General features: G+C 36.2%; 2 protein-coding genes across 4 annotated transcripts in view; both read left to right on the top strand.

Annotated features, from left to right (window-relative positions):
• The window catches only part of ccz1 (CCZ1 homolog, vacuolar protein trafficking and biogenesis associated), a 56,671-nt gene extending 54,681 nt beyond the window's left edge, over positions 1 to 1,990 (top strand). For both annotated transcript variants that reach the window (XM_017358438.4, NM_200134.1), the window contains 1 exon segment: positions 1,499 to 1,990. In XM_017358438.4, the coding sequence (XP_017213927.1) occupies positions 1,499 to 1,554 (56 nt within the window). In that variant the 3' untranslated portion in view covers positions 1,555 to 1,990.
• Positions 1,991 to 3,288: 1,298 nt separating this feature from the next.
• The window catches only part of dlgap5 (discs, large (Drosophila) homolog-associated protein 5), a 23,017-nt gene continuing 730 nt past the window's right edge, over positions 3,289 to 25,575 (top strand). The window contains 19 exon segments of one of the 2 annotated variants that reach the window (NM_001004592.1): positions 3,305 to 3,416; positions 5,459 to 5,686; positions 5,759 to 5,940; positions 6,032 to 6,088; positions 7,253 to 7,286; positions 7,439 to 7,519; positions 8,089 to 8,166; positions 8,246 to 8,323; positions 8,492 to 8,520; positions 8,609 to 8,772; positions 9,949 to 10,179; positions 12,923 to 13,011; positions 13,397 to 13,557; positions 15,678 to 15,776; positions 15,865 to 16,096; positions 19,845 to 20,475; positions 20,565 to 20,613; positions 21,957 to 22,128; positions 22,674 to 22,711. In NM_001004592.1, coding sequence (NP_001004592.1) covers positions 5,467 to 5,686; positions 5,759 to 5,940; positions 6,032 to 6,088; positions 7,253 to 7,286; positions 7,439 to 7,519; positions 8,089 to 8,166; positions 8,246 to 8,323; positions 8,492 to 8,520; positions 8,609 to 8,772; positions 9,949 to 10,179; positions 12,923 to 13,011; positions 13,397 to 13,557; positions 15,678 to 15,776; positions 15,865 to 16,096; positions 19,845 to 20,475; positions 20,565 to 20,613; positions 21,957 to 22,128; positions 22,674 to 22,711 — 2,625 coding nt within the window. In that variant the 5' untranslated portion in view covers positions 3,305 to 3,416; positions 5,459 to 5,466. 2 annotated transcript variants of the gene reach the window in all.

Here is a 25,575-nt window from a genome sequence, read left to right as displayed (position 1 = left end):
TATAATATTGTTAGAGTTAATTCAGCCAAAATTAGTAGTAACTCACTGTTATGATGTTCCAAAGCCCTGAGACCTTCGTTCATCTTCAGAACACAAATTAAGATATACACTCACAGGCCACATTATTAGGTACATCGGGTTGGACGCATTTTTGCCTTCAGAACTGCCCTAATCCTTCGTAGTATAGACTCAACAAGGTACTCAAAGGTGCTCTATTGGATTGAGATTTGGTGACAGTGGAGGCCAATTGAGTTCAGTGAATTTATTGTCGTGTTCAAGAAACCAGCCTGAGATGATTTGAGCTTTATGACATGACACATTATCCTGATGGAAGTAGCCATCAGAAGATGGATTTGGTCATAATGGGATGGAGATGGTCAGCAACAATACTCAGGTAGGCTGTGGCATTCTAAATTTGTACTAATGGATCCAAAGTGTGCCAAGAAAATATCCCCCACACCATTACACCACCACCACCAGCCTGAACCGTTGATACAAGACAGGATGGATTCATGGTTTTATGTTGTTGACGCCAAATTCCGACCATACCATCTGAATATCGCAGCAGAAATCAAGACTCATCACACCAGGCAACATTTTTCCTATTTTCTTTTGTCAAATTTTGGTGAGCCTGTGCAAATTGTAGCTTCAGTTCCCTGTTCTTAGGTGATAGGAGTCGCACTCGGTGTGGTCTTCTGCTGCTGTAGCCTATCCGACACAAGGTTGGATGTTGTGCATTTAGAGATGCTCTTCTGTATACCTCGGTTGTAACAAGTGGTTATTTAAGCTACTGTTGCCTTTCTTTCAGCTCAAACCAGTCTGGCCATTCTCCTCTGACCTTGGCACCAACAAGACATTTGTGCCCACAGTACTGCTGCTCACTTGATATTTTCACTTTTTCAGACCCTTCTCTGTAATCTCTAGAGATGGTTGTGCATGAAAATCCATGTAGATCAGAAGTTTCTGAACTACTCAGACCAGCTTGTCTGGCACCAACAACCACGCCACATTCAAAGTCATTTAAATCACAGTTCTTACCCATTCTAATGGTGAGTTTGAACTGCAGCAAATGGTCTTGACCATGTCCACATGCCTAATTGCATTGAGTTGCGTTTCATGTGATTGGCTGATAAGAAATTTGCGTTAATGAGCAATTGGACAGGTGTACCTAATAAAATGGCCGGTGAGTGTATTAGATGAAATCCGAAAGCTCGCTCATCCTCCATAGACAGTTTGGAGTTTGAATGTCTCAGGACCATTGCTGTCTATGGAGAATCAGAGAGCTCTCAGCTTTTATCTAAAATACCTTAATTTGTGCTCTAAAAATTAGGTATCAGGAAATTGTAACGACATAAGGGTGAGTAATTACTAACAGAATTTTATTTTGTTTGAACTAACCCTTTAAATAAAATCTACATTTACTCCGTTATTTTTATTATTTTAGTTAATTTAGTAAAATATTTGTGCTCAACTTACCAATTTTTTCTTTTTGTTACAGAGGAAGTGAAAAGGCTTTGTGCGACGCAATTCAATAATATTTTTTTCTTGGACTGAAGAGATATGATGGGCATGGACTACTTCACTACACTAAAACTGTCAACTGTTCAGGTTTTACTGACAGCATCAGTGTAATGCAATAATTGCATTGTAAAAAAAGACTTTTCACATCATGCAATTTTTTAGATTTTTATTTAATCTATACAGAAATGTGGTTGCTTCCTTGGAATTAATTATAAAAATCTGAATTTTACTGTAATTACCTCTTTCCATTTGTTTGTATGTACATATTGTCGTTTAAGTATCATCTATGCTTTTTTGTGTTTCATTCCCATTCTTCAGAATTGTTTTATCACTTACAGATATGATTAAGTTGACATTAAGAATATGAATCTGTCAAGCTATGTGTTTCTCTTATTTTTAAATGCTTTCATGTCGTCGGTATCATGGTTTAACACGCATTACTTCAAAATAAATTGCAATTTTCATTAAACGTTTGTTGCTGTTCTTTTTCAAACTCAATGTAAATTGAACAGACCTAGTTTGAGTTGTGTGACATATATTAGATCTTGATGTCCCATACAAATGTAATGATATTCCAGCTTTAATGTGGCCTTTAATTGGTTGCAAATATTGATTGTGGTTATTAGAATTTTATAGATGTAATTCAGAGAAACGAGGCAAAGCAGTACATTTTATAAGTTGTTATCCTCCAAAGTGAATGTTCTGTGATAAAATAGATTAACCTTAAATGGCTTGGGGAGAATTATATGCTAATTGCACCATAGCACTGTTTAAAAGCCAGAATGTACGATTATATCTACTGGACATCTGGCCTGGCTGATCAACCTTGACTTTTATCCTCAGCAAGAGGCTTACCTTTCTGAACACAATCCTTCGGTATATTAATGGACAGAGCAGTGTAGCATATGTGTGATTTATTTATTTATTTTTTGGGGAACGTAATAGACTAATCGTTGTCCTAGACAGCTGATGAATTCATAACAGCATGGGGAGTGACTCAAAAAGAGTCGATTCCTCGATTCTCCAATCGACTCCTAGAGTTTTTTTTCAAACCTTCCAGAAAGAGGTATTTCCATGCTACAGTTATACTTCTCATTCAAGTTTGTCTCTAGGCTCACTTGGGGTATTTTATTTCTCATTTGTGTTAATTAACTGTTACACTTGTTCTTTTCATGAAAATATGAAAAGTATGAAAAAATACTTATTGTAAAATGACAATTTTATTGTCATGCATCATTTAAAAAACATAATTCTCAGTCAGAATTTGTCCATTTGAAAAATTAAAAATGTAATTTTTCTTAAACCCTTCTTCTGTCGCGTATTTTCAAAATTAATGATGGCATACTGTCAAAAATGGGACTACTAGGGGGCAAATTCTGGACATTGTCATTGAGAATGGCTCCCCCACAATAAAGCTCTTTCTGAATCAGATTTTGACTTTAGCCTAGATTTAAACTGCTGGTTTTGTCTGGGCAGAGGACAACCAACACGATGTGCAGCTACTTTGACACGACTGGCATTGTATAAATTGCGAAATGGTGATATGTTTAATCCTAGCGCTATTTTGGTAAATAGAATTGGTGAGTCGATTCCATTAACTCCAGATCTAGGAATCGACCATCAGAGTCGACTTCAAAAGAAAACGGAACCGAACATCCAAAGGGCGTTGCATAGCCCGTCATCCAAATCTAACCTACCAACGTAGGTTTCGATGTAGCGGAGCAACCAATCAGAAGGGCTGTATTCATTTTTCAAAACGTGCCCGCCATCTTGCTTGCTGTACGCTTAGGATAGTTAAACGTTTGTTTACAGAACATCGGTATTAATAAAATCAATAAGTCTGTTAAGTGTAGCATTTGTTTTTTGGACTCCTGGAAACACACCTTAACAAAAAGGTTTGACATTTTTCATACTATTTCGTTCTGAGTACATATGTATAACTTTAGATTGGCGAACATTATTATTGTGCTCACGTTTCGAACATGCAAACGTCTGGTTTGCTGTAAGTGAGTTAACAACAGCTAACTTAGGGGAATTATGATCTTGTTGTTGCTTTGTTGATTCGGAAAAGATAAAAGAAAAGTTATATAAAAACTGTGAGCGGACATCTTTTGTTTCAAAAGCGATATCAACAAAGACTTCCTGCAAGAAATGAAGATGTCTGTTTGTCGGATATCGTTACGTTCCTACTGCTTTAACTTTACCATGTGTTTATTTTGTTTTGGACTAAACAAACCAAAAACGCTAAAAATAAAAAAAAATATGTGGAGTTAAAAACTATAACGTTACACGTTAACAACCTTTACGTTAACATTAACTCTAGGTCAGCAAAAAGCTTAGTGGAAAACCCGTAAGCTTTATTGGCACTTTAAAATCAATAAAAGTGTGATGGACAGTCTTTGATGTCAAAAATAAAGATAAGAAAGCTTGTAAAGCATATGTAAATGCTGATAAGTGTAGTTGTTGATGAGTTGTTATAACTATGGAAAATTAGATCATTATACCGCATTTTATTACTCAAAAAAACAAATACACCTGACACACAAACTAACTGAGGGTCATGAGTAGAATCTGCAGACATTTTTGCTATTTCAGTGCAGAATTTTGTAAAAAAATAATAAATTTTTGCAAAAAAATAATATACTATTAACTTAGTTAATGTGTACAATGCAAATCCATCTAGGTCCACTTATTTGGTAAACAAAGCAAGTCTCTTATATATCTACTAAAAGACCGAAAATATTACTTCTCAAACTTTTTTGTAAATTAATCAAATTAACACTTTCATGTTAGTCAATGATATTACTGAAATTAATAAAAAAAAAACTGAATAAATATTTACACACATTTGCACAAGTAAATTATAGACTTAATGATAGGCCAAAAATCTGCGGATTTCTGCGTTTGCCTGCATTCATGAGTCATGATGACCCATAATTTAGAACTTGCTGCATTAGATAATACACAATTGGTTCTCAGCTAGGGCATCTGCTGACTTGCAGTGGGATCCCTAAAAGTTTTAAAACTAGGCAAATTATTCATTCATTTATTTTCTTGTCGGCTTAGTCCCTTTATTAATCTGCGGTCGCCACAGGGCAATGAACCACCAATTTATCCAGCAAGTTTTTACGCACCGGATGCCCTTCCAGCCACAACCTATCTCTGGGAAATATCCACACACACATTCACAGACACACTCATACACTACAGACAATTTAGCCTACCCAATTCACCTGTCCCGCATGTCTCTGGACTGTGGGGGAAACCGGACCACTCGGAGGAAACCCACGCAAACGCAGGGAGAACATGCAAACTCTACACAGAAACGCCAACTGAGCCGAATGTCGAACCAGCGACCTTCTTGCTGTGAGGGGGCATTACTACCTACTGTGCCACTGCTTCACCCAGCATATCAATCAAAATTTCAAAAAAGAACACTATACCAATACTGATGTACAATTTTAAAATGACAAAATGTTGTTTAATTTATTAAACCGACACTACCTAGAGGTGCATATCAGCTTAAACAGACCTTCCAACACACTCTCATGCCAGTTCATACCTATTTAGATTTTTAATGAATTAGTGGCTAATTAATATAAATGTTTTAATATATTTTTTAATTTGCAATTTATTTCCTTCAAAATTTTCATATGAACTTAAATGCATTCATACATCGTTTTATGGTTGTAATATTTTTGTGTTCTTAAGATGTGGTTTTAATTTTCATAAGTTTTTGTGTTATTTATATGAATATTATTTATTTTTTAAAAATAAATTAAATTATCTAGTGAATTTATTTGCATATCAAAATATTTATCGTGCAGCAAAACAAAATATGGCAATGTCAGATTTTTCCAATATCATTCAGCCCTACTGTGGGGCCTTAAAGCAAGAAAGATAGAAAACAACCGTAATAGTTCTTGTTGTAAAATAGATTGCAGGATGGAGTCTCGTTTCGCACATCTGTACAAGCGGGACAGCAGTACATCTATGATCCGGCTGAAGATGTCCAGACGCCGTTCGCAATCCCAGAAAGAGAACCGAGAAAAGATCCAAAACATGCGCAGACACCTTGACAGGTTGCCGGAGATCGACCTCTCGATGGATACTTCCACCCTCATGGCTACTCAAGACAAAGCACCCAAAACAAAGACAGCCAGTGGTTAATATCTTATTTTTATCATTTGATTGTATTTTGGCACTGCATTATTTTTAAACAATTACAATAACTTAGATTCCAGTGATGCAGCTGAGGAAAGGAAGAAGATGCTTGCTCGATACAAAGAAAACAAGATTTTGCAAAAGGAAAAAGAAAAGAGGGAGAAAGAAAAGAAAGGTGTGTTCAAGGTGGGCCTGTATAAGCCACAACCACTCGGGTATCTGCCTTCAAACACTGCTGCACCAGGCAGAGCCAAGGTGAGTGATGAGGAAAACCGTTTGACTGGTCAGTCTCAAATTTGATTGAATTGTACCAAATTTTCAAATCTTACTTTTTTCTTCATGACAGGCCACAGAAATGAATCAGTCTACACGAATGACCCGATCGATGGTGCAGAATCAAAAGGTATCATTTAAAATGTAAATAGTCAAGCCTGACATCGCAGAAATAAATGGTTCTAAAATATATTAAAATTGTTAAGTTATACTACTGTTCTTAAAAGGTACCTATGATGAAAATCATCTTTTGTAAGCAGTTTGGACTGAACTATGTGTAGGTATAGTGTGTCCACAGTCATACTGGAGTTATAGATGAGTCTCTTTTTTTAAAACATTAAAATAGGATCCAAATCCCTCCTATTTTGAGGCCCACCTCAATGTGACTTAGGAGTGTGGTTTCTGCGCCCACCGAATTAATTGACCGCCATGTATTAACATCATAGTAAAGTGTATAATCATATCCACAAGACAGGACGTGAAAGTAACCGGTATTAAACAATCTCTTTAGCTCTCTGTGATCAGCAGCCCCTCAAGAATGAGTTTTACAAGTTTTTAAAACAGTGCATGTTTGTAATAAAAATAGCTTCGTAATTCTTCACCACAGCCACATGTCAGTACAATTATAAAAGAAAATGCTTTGATCCTGGTTCATGAAATTAAATAAGGTTTATTTTGTACATTTAACATAACGAATGTCTGAACAGCAGTGTAAATTAACCTGTATCCTGTCAAGTTCTGTACTTTCATTCTTACTGTAGTAAGGGATATCTGCTTCATTCTTGTCTGTCACTGTGCTGCTTATGCATAAGACGCAGCAGAAGAATCTACACCTGTAATAGAAATAGTCAGCGATTTCTGTGGCTCTGACATGCAGGTGGGAATGGTGGAAGAGGAGAGCCAGCTCATTTGCAGTAAAGGCACAGGCAACAAAAACAAAGTCGAAACAGCTTACATTTCCAATATACTCCAAGGTACAATAAATAATCTGATGGGTGTTTTGAGCTGAAACTTTAAAGACACCTTCTGGAGATACAAAAGACATGAGACTTTAAGACTTATCTTAAATCTTGAAAAAGGGGTAAAATAGGTGCTCTTAAATGTGTTTTAATCAAACAAAATGTTGGTGAGAATGAAAAACTTTTCAGCACTGTATGAAAGCAAGATTTTGTCTCAGGTTTTTTTGTCATAATGTAATACAAATACATGATGAGTGTACATTTCTTTTGATGTATGCAGTATGTGCTGTATCTATGTTTTAGCCACGATTTCAAAATCTGTCTGTTTTTTTTAGCTTGCAGTTGAAAGACATGCTGTTCCAAAAAAAGGTTTGTCGAGCTTGTTAAACTTCTTGGGTTTTTGTATCACCAAATGCAATGCATTGTAATTAGTTAAACTAATATCATTCAACTACAGTTTTTCAAGTGTTTTGTAATATCTGCATTTTTTTTGAAGACTTTAATACATTTTGTTTGTACAGTTGAGACCTTATCAACTGCCAGGGCTCCAGCTAAGGACAACCGAAAACCTCTGACTTCAACCAAAACCAGAGCAACTACAGGTAAATTACTCACTCAGTTTTAGGATCATACAGGTGAATTGAATAAACTAAATTGGCCAAAGCGTATGTGTGTGGATGAGTGTGTATAGGTGTTTCCCAGTACTGGGTTGCAGCTGGAAGGGCACCCGCTGTGTAAAACATGCTGGAAAGCTAGTTCATTCTGCTGTGGCAACCCCTGATGAATAAATCGACTAAGCCGAAGGAAAATGAATGAGTGAGTTTTAGGATCATGCAACTGGATGATATCGCTACTTCGATTTTGAGACACTGTTTGAGAAATATCCAAGGTGAATTTATACAGAAATACAGTAAAGCAATATTTTTGTCTAATAAATATTAAAGTATTACAACTTTTATTTAATGTTGAATAAGTAAAATTTGTATAATTTTAGAACCTTATTCATAAAAAACATAAACAATTAGAATTAAATGCTTCAAACTAGTATTGCATACTTTTAGATTTATATGCACATAATGACTTTTGAGTAACAGTTTACACGTAATTAAAAGCCCATTTTGTGTAATACTGCTGTTGCCTCTTTTTTTTTTGTTTTTGTTTTTTTGTACAGCTGAACCACCAGTAAGAGCTCAAACCACACGATCAGCTGCTAAAACAGCACCAGAAGCTGTGGTTAAACCAGTTGCTGGTGAGCTTTTTTGTGATGTTTTACATTTTGGGCTTCTCTCAGGGCTTTTGTGTATTCACTTTCTGTATGTGCTTTTTAGATACAAGAGGTCCCAAAACAAGATCAGCTGTTAAATATCCTGCAGCGCCCTCTTCAGGCAGAGGGAAAGTCATACAAGGTAATGAGGCTTGAGTTGTCTCACGATTTTAATCATTTTCTGAAAAATGTACAAGGTTCCTTATATTGCACAACATTGCTCAGCAGAGCATTAAATTACATAATTTCAGTACTATTAGATATTTTTTAATACGTGTCATTAATCTGTAGATATCATTATCTTACACAGGCAACATGAAGGCGAATGTTGAAAATAAGGTGAGGTGTGTGTGCGTGTTTTTTTTTTTTTTGTTTGTTTGTTTTTTCTGTTTGGAAAATTGTTAATTATTTTGTGGATATTTTATAGCCTGCTGAAATAAAGGACAGTGCAGTTGATAAGGTAGAGGAACCCAAAGCTGCTCCTGCGTCGTTTGCTCCTCAGGGATTTGTGTTCCAGCCTCCTGTTGGTCTGAGGTCATTTGAGCCTGTGCCGCTCTCTCCATCTTCAGCCAATGCCTTCCTCTCACCAAGGTACCTTTTAGAGTTTATTAGAATAATCAGTAATACTTTACAATCAGTTTGCTTTATTTCATGTTAGTTAATGCGATTACTAACATGAACAAACAATGATACATTTAAGTTAATGTTAAATTAATTCAAGTTAAATGTGAAAAAGTTGTTCATTGTTAGTTTAACTCGGTGCATAAACTAATGTTAACAAATGTTCATTTGAATTTGAATAATGCATTAGTTAATGTTAAACTGTGATAAATAAATGCTGTACTAGTATTCTTCATGTTAGTAAATGCATTACATAATGAAACCTAATTGTTAAGAGTAACTGAATAATCAAAGTGCTAAAACTCTTGGTCAGTCTGAAAAAGTGTTGTCACAAAATATTTCCACAGCATTGATAAAAATTACATAATCTAATCGAACACTCCTCTTTTTTTTGAAGTAGCCTCATTTTACAAGTCCCCTAGATTTAAATGTTTGAGATTTACCAGTTTTGAATCAATTCAGCCTATCTTTAGGTCTGGTGGGAGCACACTTAGCTTAGCATAAAATAATGAATGAGATTAGCACTATTAGCATCTCTCTTTTTTTTAAAGAATTTTCTATTTGTACATGTACAAAGACTGATAGAAAATTTATTATTGCTGCAGCATTATTGACATTATGTTGATATTACTCAGCCCCTGAAGATAGTCCCTAGCTAGGTAGCTATGTAACAGTGTGACACAATATCATTGTGCCTGCTTTAGCCATGGTACGCCAGCAAATTTTCTTCTTGGTACTCAATGACACTACAGAAGAATCCAGCTTTAAATAAGAAATTTATCAAAAGGCACTTAAGCAGTAAGTAATAAAGAAGCAAATTATAACTAACAACACTGATACAAAAGGACAAATATACAGAAGTAAATTGTATTTTACATTCCTCAGACAGGTCTAACTTTTATTTTGTCCAAAACAACAGCAGGTTTCATTCGGCTGCTGTTACTTTGAAAAAATTCTCAAACAATTACTTTCACTTCAGACCTAACCGACTGTGTTTTAAAGACGGGTATCTTGATGCTTTGTTTTTTTTTACGTGCACGTAGTGTGTCTGCTGAAGATCATGTAGAGAATGCAGAATTTCTTTCAAATATTTATATATTGAATTTTTTTACAACACTAGTCTGAAATACGTATTTTCTTTTACAGTTTTAATTCAGAAGTCAGCATGGAGCCTGCTTTCCCCTCTCCCCCAAAACCTGTTGTGTCATTCTCATCTCCTCCACCTTCTGTGTCAGCCCATATGCCAGATCATCCCATCAGCCCTCCGTCAGTGTCCTCTCCTCTTCAAGCACAATCTTTCCCTCAGCCATCCACCGATGCAGCACCATCACCTTCATCTGCCCCCATGGAGCCTCAGCATGATGTTGCCTATTTTAGGTGAGGCACATCTTTGTTATTGCAACATACTAAGAAGTCATATCTATTATTTGTAATGTTTAAAATTAGGCCTGTTACAATAGTCAGTACATTTACTTATAGTGCAATACATAAACAAAACTACTACCGGTTTTGAAATCTACTCTCCGTTTCTAATCTGAAGTCCACTTCGAGAAAAGGATTGATGTACGAATAACATTAAAGCCAAAAAAAACATTTACGTGTGTGTATTTTTTATAAATTTTTTTGCTTTGAATGTGTTTATGCCCAGGTAAATCCTGCTGTAAAATCATTATGTGAACAGGCATCAATTGGTCTTAAAACGACAATAATGTCACTTGTTGCAATAATTTCTATGACAATATCGCACAAAAAAATGACTTATCGTGACAGGCCTGTTTGAGATAACATTTATTTGTAGTAAATTACAAACATTACGTAATGCTTAATAAATTATTAGGTAATAAATTGAGATGCAGATAAAAATCAGATAAGGTGCTTGTAAGTGTTTGCTAATGAACTTTGTTAACAGCGCATAAACATTAGCAGATCATTAGTAAATGTAATTTACAGTATTAATATGCACTCAAAAAAGCTATAAAATGTTTTAAAGTAGTAAGAATTTTCGATTATAAGTCAAAATCTGTAATATTTAACACAACGCTAGTGTTATTTTCCAAACAGCTACGAATGAGAGAATGTGTTTGTAAATGTTTACTAATGATTTTGATGAACATAGCATAGTTTAATTCGTTACATTGCATATTAAATAAATATGATGCCATATAGTACATGGTTTATATATTATTTATTGCATTTTATACATTTATTTCTTAAGTTGTAAGAGCATTAAACAAGCTTTTATTCAGCATACAGCATCAAAGTTATTTGTTGAATTTGAATGGTGCGTGATTATGTAGAGTTGATACCTCTTGAACCACTGTTATTCGCGTTACTGACATTTGTCCATTGCAAAGGATTTACTTGTGGATGTAGTCCACACATGACAAGTCTCTACTTTTATTTATTTATAATTGGCTAATGCGTTGGAAGGGAAGGGGGTATTCAAAGAAATAGCAGTATTAATTTTAATGAGAGGATTTATTCATTCATCTTTTATTAAAGTTCATCCGAACATAAAACTTTACTGACTTTGTACTCACACTCACACGCTTTTTTCTGTTGAACACAGGCGATTATATTTTGAAAAATTTAAATCCATAGTAAAAAGTACAAATGCTATTGAAGTCTATGTCTATCGGTTTTCACACTTATTAAAATGTACAGTTGCATTGTACATACCCCCCACCCCCCTGTCCCGAATTATAAGCCCCCTGTTTATTTTTTTTCCCCAAATTCCGTTTCACAGAGAGTTTTTTTTAACACATTTCTAAACATAATAGTTTTAATAACTTATTTCTAATAACTGATTTATTTTATCTTTGCCATTTTAGGGTACTTAGGCAAGTTATTGTATAATGATTTGTATAATAATGGCTTGTCTGTAAACTAGTATAAAAAATATATAGCTTAAAGGGGCTAATTATTTTGGACCTTAAAATGGTTTTTAAGAAATTAAAAACTGCTTTTATTCTTGCCAAAATAAAACAAATAAGACTTTCTCTGGAAGAAAAAATATTATCAGACATACTGAGAAAAATTTTCCTGCTCTGTTAAACATAATTTGGGAAATATTTAAAAAAGAAAAACAAATTCAAAGGGGGGCCGCGGGCTAATAATTCTGGCTTCAACTGTATCTACTCAATCAGGTTTGGTACAAGTGGAGGGAGAGTAAATTTATTTTTAGGTGAATGATGATAAAACAAAAACCTGAAATGTGCAGAAAAAAAAAACAAGCAGCTGTAATTAAAAGGATAAATAAATTGTCGGAATGTCATAGATCCAGCCAATCATCACTTCCAGACAGCTAAAAAAATGGTCTAAATGACCTGCAATTACTGTAACTGACAGATGTCATTTAATGGAAGCTCAGCTGTGAGCAAGAAATCCCAATAAAGCACTTTGGAATAATGATAAAATTGACCATCATCATACAACCCACAGGTGTTCAATTCATTGCAAAGAACGGTAGTGAAGAAATCATGGAGTGGTGATGTTTATCATACTGTGGCTTTGGTTTTATCTGTCTTTACTAATGGTCATGGATCAGTTTGAATAAATCTATTTAATTGAAAATATTATGTGCTAAAGAGTAAATGTACCTAAAATTGGTCCATTACAAGCTGGCAACCTCAAACACGTGTTAGTAAGGAACATCTTGGTTTCAGGCAAAAACAATTGAGGTAATGGAGTAGCCAGATTAATCCCCTGACCTCAACCCAATTAAAATCTTGTGGGGTGACATTCTCAATGCAGTTTTTGCGACAAAACCCCAAAATTCATAGAACTAGGACGTAATTTGTTCTTACGGGACTGAAATTCCAGCTTCTAGGTGTTAGTTGGTTGATTTGATCTGACAGATATGCACAGCAGTTAACACGAACAATGGTTACGCAACTCAATATTTTAAAAATCATTTGAACTGATGTTTAAAATGCTTAAAAAGACCTTTTATTAGTATTATATATATATATATATATATATATATATATATATATATATATATATATATATATATATATATATATATATATATAAATATAAATGAAATTTTTAAAATGTCTGTATAAGTTGAAAGATTTGTAATTTACATTAATGGCGTGATTGAATTTGCTTTTAATAGGGCAGCGATGGCCAGTGAGACTGAGCGTTTGACTGGGCTCTCTGAGCTGTGGGAGTCACGATTTGATGACACTTCTATACCAGAGGAGAGTAAGTCTTCAATTTTGACCTGCAACTTCAAACATTATTTCAACAACAACGTGTCTTTGTTTTTCTTTTAGTTTTTTGTTCATGCTTGTTTAAATGAGGCAGAACAGAAATGCAAAGTTTTTGTCGTTTCATAGTTACATTTTGGTGAATTTGTAGCATTTGACAAGGTGTGAACCCCTGGATAAATTAAAAAGAATGCAAATTAAAAATCTGGAATTGATTTCATATTTTTACATGCATTATTTGTTGATTTGTTTTTATTATTAGAAAAGTTGCTGCTTTCTCTGGAGTCTATGACCGTAATAGCAAGATCCATAAATTTTTTTTCCGGTACCCAGAAAGTTCTGTTATCACAGTTGAAATTTATTTCTCTCTGTCCATGCAGTGCGAGATCGGATGCGCACTGCTGTTGGTCAGGCCAGACTGCTGATGAAAGAGCGTTTTGGCCAGTTTAATGGCCTCGTGGATGACTGCGACTTTAAGCGCGGGGAAAAAATAACAACCTGCACAGACTTGCAGGGTTTCTGGGACATGGTGTACTTCCAGGTGGGTTGAGGTTCACTTTAATAAAATGCTTAAATCATTGTCAAACCTTGCTTAAATGTCCTGTGAAGTGCTTTTTTTGTTCGATGTGTAAAGTAATTTGAACAGAAACATGAAGACAGGATGGGAAATGGAGTAGCCTCTCCCCCTTTTTAAATAAAAGCATCCAGTAGCATTTTGTTTCATCATAGAGTGGTTGAGCTCAAGCAATAGCATCTTTGAGGGGGTGGAACATGTCAGATAATGAAGAGCATTTGATTGGTCAGAAAATTTGATGAGAAACAAAAAAATTAGGTCATGCCATTTGAATAGAAATGATAAACTGCATACTTTAAATGTTTGTCTTTTTTAATGCAGATTTTGTCACTGTTTTGGAGCACACTAGATTATAGATAACCTTAATGCTGTGTTCACACCAGATGTGTAACGCATAGACAAATTGTGCTATTCGCACGTGAAAATTTGAGTTTACTTGCTTCATTTGCTCATCAAATTCTCTTCAGAACAGATGCGGATTTGCGTCATGGGCAGGGCTTTTGTCTGGCCGGTGACGGTAGCTTCGTTGCTAAATGACTAACATGGATTTTATTGAGAAAATAATGTGCTTTATGAAAGCTGAAAAACAGCTTGATTAATTTGGAGCATTGTCAGAGTCCTCTAGATCAGTGGTCCCCAACCCCCGGGCCGCAGACCAGTACCGGTCCGTGGATCAATCAGTACCGGGCTGCACAAGAATTATTTATCTTTAAGTTGGCAGATAAAGTAGCTGCATTTAAAGCCAAACTGGATTTGTGGGGACGGCGCGTGAACAGAGGCATATTGCACATGTTTCAAACATTTTTTTGTGTGAGACTGAGCCTGCGCTCTCACTCGCCAAGCTGGTGCACGATTACCAGTCTTTGCTGTTAAAGGAGTTTGAGCGCTACTTCCTAACATCAAAGGACCCACAAACGGCCAAGGAATGGATACGTAACCCATTTGTCAACAAACCAGCTGAATCCAGCATGTCCGTGCAAGAAAAAGACCAACTGCTGGAGATCGCAAATGACGGCGGCCTTAAAACAGTGTTCGAGACAACAACTCTGCCGGTGTTCTGGATTAAAGTCATGGCAGAAACACTTTCACATGTCGAGATGTACATGATATGTGTGTGTGCTGGCGCTCACTGGCTGTTTCACGGGCACACGCAAAGCTTGAAGGTAAACAAACAACGGCTTATCATAAGCATCTTTGGCATTAAGATGAACATATAAACGTTATCTGCCTAATTTCTAGCAGCTGAATGTGTCTGGAAAAATATTCAAAGGCTTTTATTCTCATAAACCACGCAGACGTGAATGCGTCTGACTGTTCTGATTGGCTAAAGCAGACGTCTTACTTCAGCACGTTCTAGTCGTGCACGTGCTCTTTCCGGCAATCTTCCTTCTGCCATTACCCCCAGATGGGACCATCTCGTTGCAAAGAAACAAGCTCAGGGCTCCCATTGATTAAGCTTTACGGACAGTTTTTGATGTTATAAAATGTTATATTGTTGGAGCAATGTGTTAATAAAGTTATTACTTCCTAATGTTATAATAGCATTGTAATGTTGGAGCAATGTGCTAATAAAGCTACACATGAGTACACAGTGGATTCACGTTTATTATTATTACTATTATTTCAACCCCCCGGTCCGCAGTAAAATTGTCAAGCGTTGACCGGTCCGCAGTTAGAAAAAGGTTTGGGACCACTGCTCTAGATCCTTTCAGAGGTGCACCCAGCTCTGAGCTCAAAAACTCCTCCAGAACCTTAACCTGGATGATGGAAGCATTCAGCTGTGCTTCTGACTGAGCTGAGGCCAGTTTGATGAACTGTTGTCAGTGTTGGCAGGAGGATTTTCCCCCTGGGACGCTAACAACATGTGCTACGTCATAATCACGACCCCACAAGAGCAAGCTCCTGATTAGTTAAGGTTGCGCGAATGGCTGCAGGATGTCTTTTCGTACCTTTGCATTGACTCAACATGTTAATCACTCGTGCTTGATGCTTCTTTCGCGTCTGGTGTGATATAGCATACTGATGCTAACATCTAGAAAACTTCATTTTAATCTCACATGGACTTTAATGCTGTTGTTTTTTTATAGGTGGAAGACGTTAACAAGAAATTCAGTGCCCTGAAAGAAGCAGAGGCGAGGGACTGGAAAGAGGAAGTCAAACCTGTCACTAAAAAAAGAGTGGTCAAAGTAAACTATTATTCAGCCCCATATTTAAATAACATTGTGTTTTAATGGAATGTTGTATAATTTTCATATCTGTTCTCCTGTCCTATAGAAGCCTCCTGTTGTAGCAGGGAAGGCCGCAGCAGGTGGAGGTGGCAATGCTGCAGCCAAGAGTCGACTGGCTGCTATAAAGGCTGCAATGAAAGCCAAGCAGGCTGAACAGAAGGCCACCAAGACCTCAGACAAACCCCAGGAGGACTCCAGCTCTGTGTCTGTGGCTCCAGTGCAGTCTGTTGTCTTCCATGGCGGCTTCTTCCAGGTGGAAAGCCCAGTTAAGACACCAGGTAAGAATGGAAAGTATCACTCGGTCAGTAGTGTTAGTTTGTTTATTAATTTGTTTTTTTTTCCTCCCCTGCCTTCCCAATATCCATCTGAAAAGTATGACCTGTGGCATTTGTGGAAATCCAAAGATTAAATGTATTTGTTGTGTTCTAGTAGTGTTGTCAAAAGTATGGATTTCGGATCCCATAGCTACTGAATTTTTAAAAATGTTCATTTCCCGCTAACATTTGGGGGTGTACTTAAACACCGCTGATTGGCAATTGTGTTCACATGCTCAACAGAAATGACTGTGATTGGATGTGAAGTTCACAAATTTTCACAGCTGTTCACATTTTTTACATTTCAGTACTGATTGATACCAAACTCGATACTTTTGATATGGAATTCTCTATATTTTAGTGAACCTAAATTAAAGGGATACCTCAACCAAAAATGATAATGTACTCACCTGTTTGATCAAACTTAAGTGGTTTCAAATCTGTTTGAGTTTCTTTCTTTTGTTAAACGCAAGATATGTTTTTTTGAGTTTGTTGTAAATTAGTAGCTATGAAAGTCAATAGCTATCAGTTTCCTTTTCTTCAAAATAGCTTGCTTTGTGTTCAACAGAAGGAAGTCATTCAAACATGTCCAAATTTTCATTTTTGGGCAAATTCCATCTCATTACAATTAAAAATTTTCCTAAATATTTAGCTTAAATATATTAAAACTAAAACAAAAGTATTCCTTAAAACATAACGTTTTAATTCATGTTTTTTTAATTAATATTATTAATAATAATAGTAATAATAAATTACATTGTGTAGGTGGATAAATTGCATTTACTAAAAAGTAAATCATTTCACATTATGGTTAATTATGTAGTGTTCTCAATTCCAGACCCCCACTCCCATGTCTCTCTTAGGGCCGGCTCACGCGTTTTTTTTTATAATCCTGAACGATTGCAGCAAGAAATGATTCCTCACAGCAAGCATAAACGATCTGTAGTGATAATTTTGCACAACGCATGCCACAATAATAAAACCAGGGAAAAAAAAACAAACTGTTTTGACATTTCCTGCGGTCATTTGAATTGTCGCATGGATTGCGTTATCAGATTCAGCGCTCCTATTAGTTCTTGCATTGACGCTCATCGCAGCTGTTGTCACACTGCAGGAAAGTGTCTGAATCCTTTTGACACTGCCAGAACTTCATTGGAGGAAAAATCTGATCGCAGCAGGCATTAAGCGGCTGTCTGTGAACATGTCAAACCAACGATCAAAGACCACAGATTTTAGCCTAGGATTTCAGGAATTTTTTAGGATTTACCTTATTTATCTCAGATGACTAGATTGTGGCTGAAATCTCAGTGTGAGCAGGGCTTTATTTCACCCACAAGGATCAGTTTGTGGATATCTCGTTTAACGAGCTGATCATCTGAATCAGGTGTTATCTATAGCTGCATTTACACTGAAGATCTTGATGGTCAATTCTGATTTTGTGTCTGTATTAGATTTTTTTGATGACCTGCTTATATTATTTTTTAAAATTGACTCGTATCCGATCATCTGCATTTACACAGCACACAGCAAAGGCGCAATGACCAAAAAAAAAAAAACGGGTGCTGACTAACAGCTGATAATTAAAGAGTGCTCTTTTCTCTATTCCTGTATGTAATCTGTTTGCAGCTTTTATGACAGAAAGGTTCTCATTTGTCCAACTTTTTTTATATATAGGCTTTTTAAACCTTTAGGCATCTTAATGTAATGTCCATGGCGTGATTTATATGCATGTGATGTATGCACTAGTTTTCTATTAGTTTTTATTGGTTACATGGCGGGCATTGCGCTCTCGTTAACAGGCTTAAATACCTGTGCTATATGACAACATAAAAGCTGTTTAAGTTCTCGTGTATGAGATTTAAGGTTTGGGACTCTGCTGAAGTCTGTTCTGAAATGAAAGTGTCAGACTTGACATTATTCGCTATGGTTTATAATGACGTGCGACTCGCATTGACGGGTGAAAATCCGATCTACCTGCTTACACTGCAGACACGATGGCACAGATCTGATGAGCAAGGCCTGAATCTGATTTGAGTAAATCAGTATCCATGTGATTTGTTCCTGCTTACACGTACATGGGCTATATCCGATCTGTGCCACATGGGAGAAAAAAGTCGGAATTGAGTCACTTGAACAGTGCAGTGTAAATGCGGCCTATATGGCATACAATGCACTTATGCATTATGTACTTATGCACTTACAAAATTAACAGCATAGTATATGTTTGTAGTGTTTTCCCCAAATAGAACACTGTTTTTTTTACTTAGCGGAAGTTCAAACCGTCTCCCTGATGATGTTTACCAGTGGCCAAATGAGTGAAATAAATGACCAAACTACCAAATAATACCTGGTGTGAGTATAACTGCATTCACCATCGGGAGGCGGTATAATCGCTCTCGAAGGATAATTTTACTATTACAATCCAAAATAAATAAAGTAATCCAACATGAGCGCCCGATAGCACCGCCCCTTCTGCTATGTGGGCAAAACAGCCGTTGAGTGCGTGAAGTGTCCATCATTCCACACTTCATTTTACCAGTTGAATAAGTGCATTTTCCGGGTAATTAAAGTGCACTTATTCTTTTTAAAGTTACTTGCACTATTTATTCTACAAACTGGCGTAGAATAGTGCATAAGTATGCAATTTGGTACACGCCTAAGAAGCAGTTCATGGATCTCCTGTTTAACGAGCTGGTGATCTGAATCAGGTGTGTTAAGGAAGGAAGACATACAAAATGTGCATGGTTTGGGAGGCTCAATGACGGGAATTAAGAACCACTGGTTTATAGTAATACTTTTTGAAAATTTGGCTGACCACAGTCTTGCATGCCACCATGGGGATAATAATAATAATATATTTTATTTAAAGCGCCTTTCAAGAAAAGGTTACTGTACAACGTGTGTGTGTATATATGTGTGTGTGTGTATATATGTGTGTGTGTGTGTGTGTGTGTGTGTGTGTGTGTGTGTGTGTGTGTGTGTGTGTGTGTGTGTGTGTGTATATATATATATATATATATATATATATATATACATACACAATTCAATCATTTTAAATTGTACAACATATACACAATTCAATCATTTAAAAATAAACTGACAGTATAAAAATAAAGAAGATGATAAAATATAAAGTTATTTTGAATGGATGTGGGATGCATGCAGAAAGCCAAATGACAGGATGGTAAGAACGTTGCAAACTTGAAAGTACCATGTCTAGATTTTATTTTTATTTAGCAATATTTTATGTTCACCCTGTGATTTATATTAATTTATATTTTAGCATTCTTAATCAAATATTTGCTCTGAAGTTTTAAATAAAATTTAATAATCACATATAAATGAGTTTGAGTAAAGTATATACTTTAAAAGTCAAAAATAAATATTTTCTTTCTCTGTTTTATTTAATTCTATTATAATACACTATGTAACACTATTAATTGAGTGAATTTGCAGAAAGAGTTGAATATCATGCCAGACATTATGATGATAGAGTATTTATGTTGTGATATGAGTTTTTTGTCTTCTCAGCGAGCTCTGATGTCAAGCGTGAATTGAAATGAATTGAAATCAAAATTGAACTAGCAGCGTGTGGTGAATGCACTATTACCAAGCTTTCACTTCACTCAGAGTGCATTTCAGATTATTTCACTTAATGTCGTTCCTCTAAATGTTCTCTGTGTATTGACCTGTTTAGTTTTCTCTTCCCCAGCTGCTGTTAGAAGATCGTGTCGAGGTGTGGTTTCTTCTCCCTCAGTTACTAAATTCAGCACTCCAGTCAGGCAGTGTAGATCTACTGCCATCTCTCGCGCTTCTCCTCTACCCTGCATGTCCACCACACCACCTCGACCCCTTCAGCCTGAAGTATTACCCATTTCTACCCCTCTGCGTTCTGCTGAGCCCTTGCCAGAGTCACCCAGAGCCCCTCAGATGACCCCTGACCACATGCAAGCCCCACACACAGATCTCTGCTCCAACAGCCAACCTCAGTTTGACTCCAGCTCCACCTGTACCCAACAAACCCAACCAGATTTCAGAAACGAGGCAGAAAACAGTCCAGCAGGGCAGTCCGAGTCCCCTGTTGAGTGTTCAGAAGCTCAGATTGAGGACTGCATTCCAGAGTCGATGCTCAGTCCTTCTACACAAGCAGAAGATAATGTGGTGTCTGAGGAGAGTTTGCATGTCTCGGCTAGTGTAGATGCTCTTTCGCAGTGCTCATTTCATGAAGCAGAACCCAGCGTCTGTGCTCCTGCTTCTCCTGCAATGATGCCCTCCACACCAACCAAAGATCTCAACGCTTCTTCAGCTCTCAGTAATGAGCTCGTCCTTTCAGCATGCAGTAGGTATGGAGCACTTGAATTTGAAGTACTGAATCATGCAGGTTTTTTTGTGTTGTGTAATCTTACACTGTCCTTTTTTACTGTTTGTACAGCTCTCCAACCAGTGCGGATGTTGAAATGACTGGACCTCAAGATGCTGAGGTGATTTTTCTACCAAATTAAAATGCTGGTACCAAATGTGCTTTCTGACAGGATTAAGGCATACTGGGAAGATTTTCACTCGTGCTTATATCCGACTTTTATCGCCTCTTGTCTAAACAAATGGCAGCAGTATGAGTGCGCACACCAATGCACAAAATGGCAGGATAAAATGCTTTATTTAATAAGACCAAAAAAGGACTCTGTAGTTTTTGATTTTTGCTATGCCGCTGGGTAGAGATTTCCACGTTCGTTCACATGCATTGAGCTGCTGAAGTTACAGTAAAACACAACATGGTGGCGCTCAAACACTCAATGGTTTCCGTTTTTCTAATGTCAGGGAGTGATTTTGGACGTTCATTCTGCTTATCGCTTATCGCAATCGTGTCTGGCCCAATCAGGGCAGTGCGGCCTTGGCACAAAATTTTTATTTGTTTGCGACTATTTGTCAATTGAATGCACATACAGTCTTAGAATTGAGAAACAATTTGTGCTTTTAAGTTCTTGAAAGGTACCTTTTCTGTTAAGTGGTAAATATAATATAATTAGTGGTGAATATGGTAAAAACCATATTGCTTTTCGATTTCTCTTATCTGCCTAGATGTGAGCTTTTTTTTTTTTCCATAACCTGGTAAAATCCAGTACAGAGAGGAGACGGCAACATGACCGCTACATTGGCAACATTGGGGAAACATTTACATGGGTGCAACACGACAAAAAAAATGTAGTGATGTTTTGCATAGTGTCCTGTCACTTTTAAGTCAGTCACTTTTTGTTTTGCAATAAAATACCTGCACATTTTTCATACTGCTATATTTTACTGCTAAATATTTTAACATTTTTCAAATATTTAAATTCTAGATTCACAGACATAATTTTGTGACACATTATTTAATATTTGAGGCTAAGAAATAGAAATTAACTTTTTTTTTTTTTTTTTTTTTTTTTTTTTGGTGGGGTCATTGAAAATTTTGGCAGGACAAGTAAAAATCTGAACCACTGGTTAAATCGGGCCAGTAGAAAAAAATCCTTAGTTTTGAACCCTGACATACATTAGTAGTTAAATTCTGTAGTATTTTAAAGATGTTTTTTACCTTAATTGTAGTGTTCACTCTTAAAGTGAAAATGCTTTTTTACACAGAACTACACAAAATGTAATGTATAAGTAAAAATAAATGTTTACATTTGAAGAGTTTTGCAATATATTTTTGTTAGTAAAAATGGTAGAGTTTGACTTTGAATATCACCAATTTACTGGTTATGGCTTTCTTATTAAGCAAATTCATATTCAGCAGAATTTGTAACTTTTCCTTAGTGAGGATCATGTTCTGATGTATTTTTCCCAGGGTGCCACTGGTTTGGACTTTGAGCGTTACCTGCTGCCATCGGTGAGAGACGTGTCTCCAGAACAGAGTCTTGCAGCTGACAGATTTTCTCTTGGAGTGATGGATGCTGAGATGGAGAGTCCAGTGTCTCAGCCAGGCGAGTCTCCTGTGGATGTCTTGGCATCTCCGACAGGTACATGTTGTCCCTAACATCACATTATAATGGGGTGTAACTGCATACAAAAACAAAAAAATGAGGGGTAGTTCGGACAAAAATGGTAATTTGCTCATCTTTGACTTGTTCCAAACCAGTTTGAATTTCCGTGTTTTGTTAAACAAAAGTTATTTTGAAGAATGTTGGAAATCTGTATCATGCATAGGATTATTTTTTTCCTACTCATGATGTCAGTGGTTAGCGATTTCCAACATTCTTCAAAATATCTTCAACAGAACAAAAACAACAAAACAAGGTTAGTCAAGGATGAGTAAATTAAATTTTTGGGTGGACTTTCTCTTTAAGTGAAGTTTTGTTTTATTTTTCATACTTAAGAAGTAAAAACGTAACAGTTTCTAAAATAAAAGCTTGCATTAATTTTCAAATATCAAAATATATGAACAATGTTTCTAATTGTTGGTGTGAACTACGGATAACCTTTAATATGAATGTTTAATGGTCACTTGAGGTTGGTTTGGGGCACATGGACACTCACTTTTGTCTTTCTTGCACTCCTGTCTCAGCTGTTCCCAGAATGGTGTTCTCACACAGGATCAGTCAGGTGGTTTGACTTTTCTTATATGAACTGTCAATTGATCTTTGCCTTTTAAAAGGGTTCCCACAGTTATCTACTAAAAGAAAAGCTAATTCAATCAAGTTTTGTTGAGCTGAGCTACATTTCATTTATATATTTTTTTTGTTTTATAACCAATTATTAGGGCTCAATCCTCAGGACTTCAGTTTTTCATTTGAGAGTCACTTTACTTCTCTTTTTAAAAGTATGAATAATACCAAAACCACCTATCAAAGCACTTTCTTACTCCATTTTCATGTGTATCAATATATATATATATATATATATATATATATATATATATATATATATATATATATATATATATATATATATATATATATATATATATATATATATATATATATATATATATACACACACACTGGCGATCAAAATTAAAGAACAATTTACAAATAATTGAACAATTCTGAAGAAATGTCATCTTCACTGCTCAACAGTTGAGGGATTTTTTTGTCCCGTCTATACCATGCTACCAGAACACCTTTTCCACAAAATAACAAAGGCATTACAAGAAAAACTTTATTTTGCAGAACTGATCAAAATTAGAGAACAATTTCAGATACCTCCCAGTTATTGGTGTCAATCTGGCATCTGGTGCTAATTCCCTTCATTATCTGTCAACCCCTATTTACCTGGCAGCCTAACTTCCAGTTTCACTGCCTCTGCAAGATGGTGGAACGCTCTAAAGTGACTGAAAGCTTTCGGCAACAGGTTGTCCAGATGAAGGCCAAAGGAATGACCCTATCTGCCATAGCAAGACAAGTTGATTGTTCTAAATCTGTGATTTCAAGAATATTGAATCTTTACAACATCACAAACACATTCAAGTCCCTTAAGAAGGCTGGTCATCCACAGAAGAGAGGATAAGATACTGCGGAGGATCTCAATGGGCAATCATTTTCACACTACAGCTGGAACTGCTCACCAGTTCAGCACTGAACAGGGTAAAGATCTGTCTCGTCATACAGTGTCTCGACGTTTAAGAGCATTTGGACTGAAAGCCCTCTCTGTAGTCACCAAACCTCTCATTAGCAGAAAGAATCAAAAGGCTAGACTAAGATTTGCTGCGGAGCATGTTGTGTGGACAGAGGAGAACTGATCCAAAGTTCACTTTAGTGATGAAAGCAAGTTTAATTTATTTGGGTCCGATGGAAAACAAATGTTCGGTGACAAACTGGAGAAAGACTGAACAAAAAGTGTGCAAAGAAGTCTGAAAAGTGGAGGAGGAAGTGTCATGGTTTGGGGCATGTTTTATGCAGCAGGAGTTGGGCCTCTACAGCTATATGGCAGAGTGAATGCAAATGTTTATCAGAACCTTCTTCAACAACATATGGTTGCTTCCCTGCGTTCATCACCCAATCAGCTCGCAGTGTTCATGCAGGAAAACGTGCCATGTCACACAGCAAAATGGGTAAAGCAGTTGCTTGAAACTGAAAACATTGAAATAATGACATGGTGTGCTTAGAGTCCTCACCTCAACCCAATAGAGAACCTCTGGAAAATCCTTGGCGAGAGTTATGGCCAAGAAACCCTTTACAGTCACTGAACTATCGAGAACACTGGAAGAAGAGTGGGCCAAAATCACATTAGAGCAGTGTGAGCGACTAGTGCTGTCTTGTGGCCACAGATTTGATGAAGTCATTCAGAGCAGAGGCCTGTACACTTCATACTAATTGTTGACTTGTAACCTTCAGAAAATTTTCCTGTAATCTTTTTCCATGCTACAGTCATTGTTGTTCTCTAATTTTAATCAGTGTGTTTTCTGCAAAAAAATGGTTTTGTTGAAATGCCTTTGTTATTTTGTGGAAAAGGTGTTCTGGTAGCATGGTATAGACGGGACAAAAAAAATCCTTCAACTGTTGAGCAGTGAAGATGACATTATTTCAGAATTGTTCAATATTTATAAATTGTTCTCTAATTTTGAAAGCCAGTGTATGTGTGTGTGTGTGTCTGTCTGTGTGTGTGAAAGTTAAATAACAGTTAAATATAAGAATATGTAAATAAAGCTTATACAATCTGCACTCAAAAAAAAGGACAAAATCGGGCTGTTCTCTCCCCAAGGGGTTCAAAAGGAACATCGATATGGACTTTTTAGATACAAAAGCGTTTTATTTTAAGGTGCCGATCCAGCTTTAGTAGTACAATTTGTGTATGATAAGACAACAAGCACAATAATCAAGTTTTGTTTTTGTTTGTTTTTATAAAGGAAAATTATTGTTTGCAGTCCTTCACATGTTCAGACAGATAATATGCTGGTGATTAGATGCTTCGCAAAAGTTTCAGACACCTTCACCAATATCAAAATGCTTTTCATTTAAACACCCAGTCATTACGCCCATTAATCCTCTCTAGATGTAAAACTAAATGAATTGCTAAATGCTCTTGACAAATGAAAGTGTAAAGCCTGCAGCCCATAACAAATGTGAAAAAATGATTGCGTATCATATTTAACAGACCGTTTACTTCAAATTTTATGTCATTTTGATCAGATGGATTATTGAATATTAATCAGATGATGTCTTTACGCTGCTGTGCCGTCAGCCAATCGTTGCATTGCTGATCAGGATTTCGAGGATCAGTAGATCTGTCCTTCTCGGAAATCTCAGATCAGTTTATTTAGATATTTTAATCTGATTCGCGAACTTGTTTGAAGAACCAAATTAGCCACAGATAAATGATCAAGATTTAAACATCCAGGATCTGCCCAATTCATCTTTCATTTAGGCGAGGTATAGCACCAAGCCTTTATTCTGCCATAACAACCACCTGGATGTACTTTAACTCTTACATAACAATACTGCAAATGTTTAATAGTAGATAATTAGTCA

The sequence above is a fragment of the Danio rerio genome, chromosome 12, assembly GCF_049306965.1.
Source record: "Danio rerio strain Tuebingen ecotype United States chromosome 12, GRCz12tu, whole genome shotgun sequence".
NCBI lineage: Eukaryota > Metazoa > Chordata > Actinopteri > Cypriniformes > Danionidae > Danio > Danio rerio.
The sequence above is the reverse complement of the archived record's forward strand: the minus strand, read 5'-3'. Positions and strand labels throughout refer to the sequence as shown.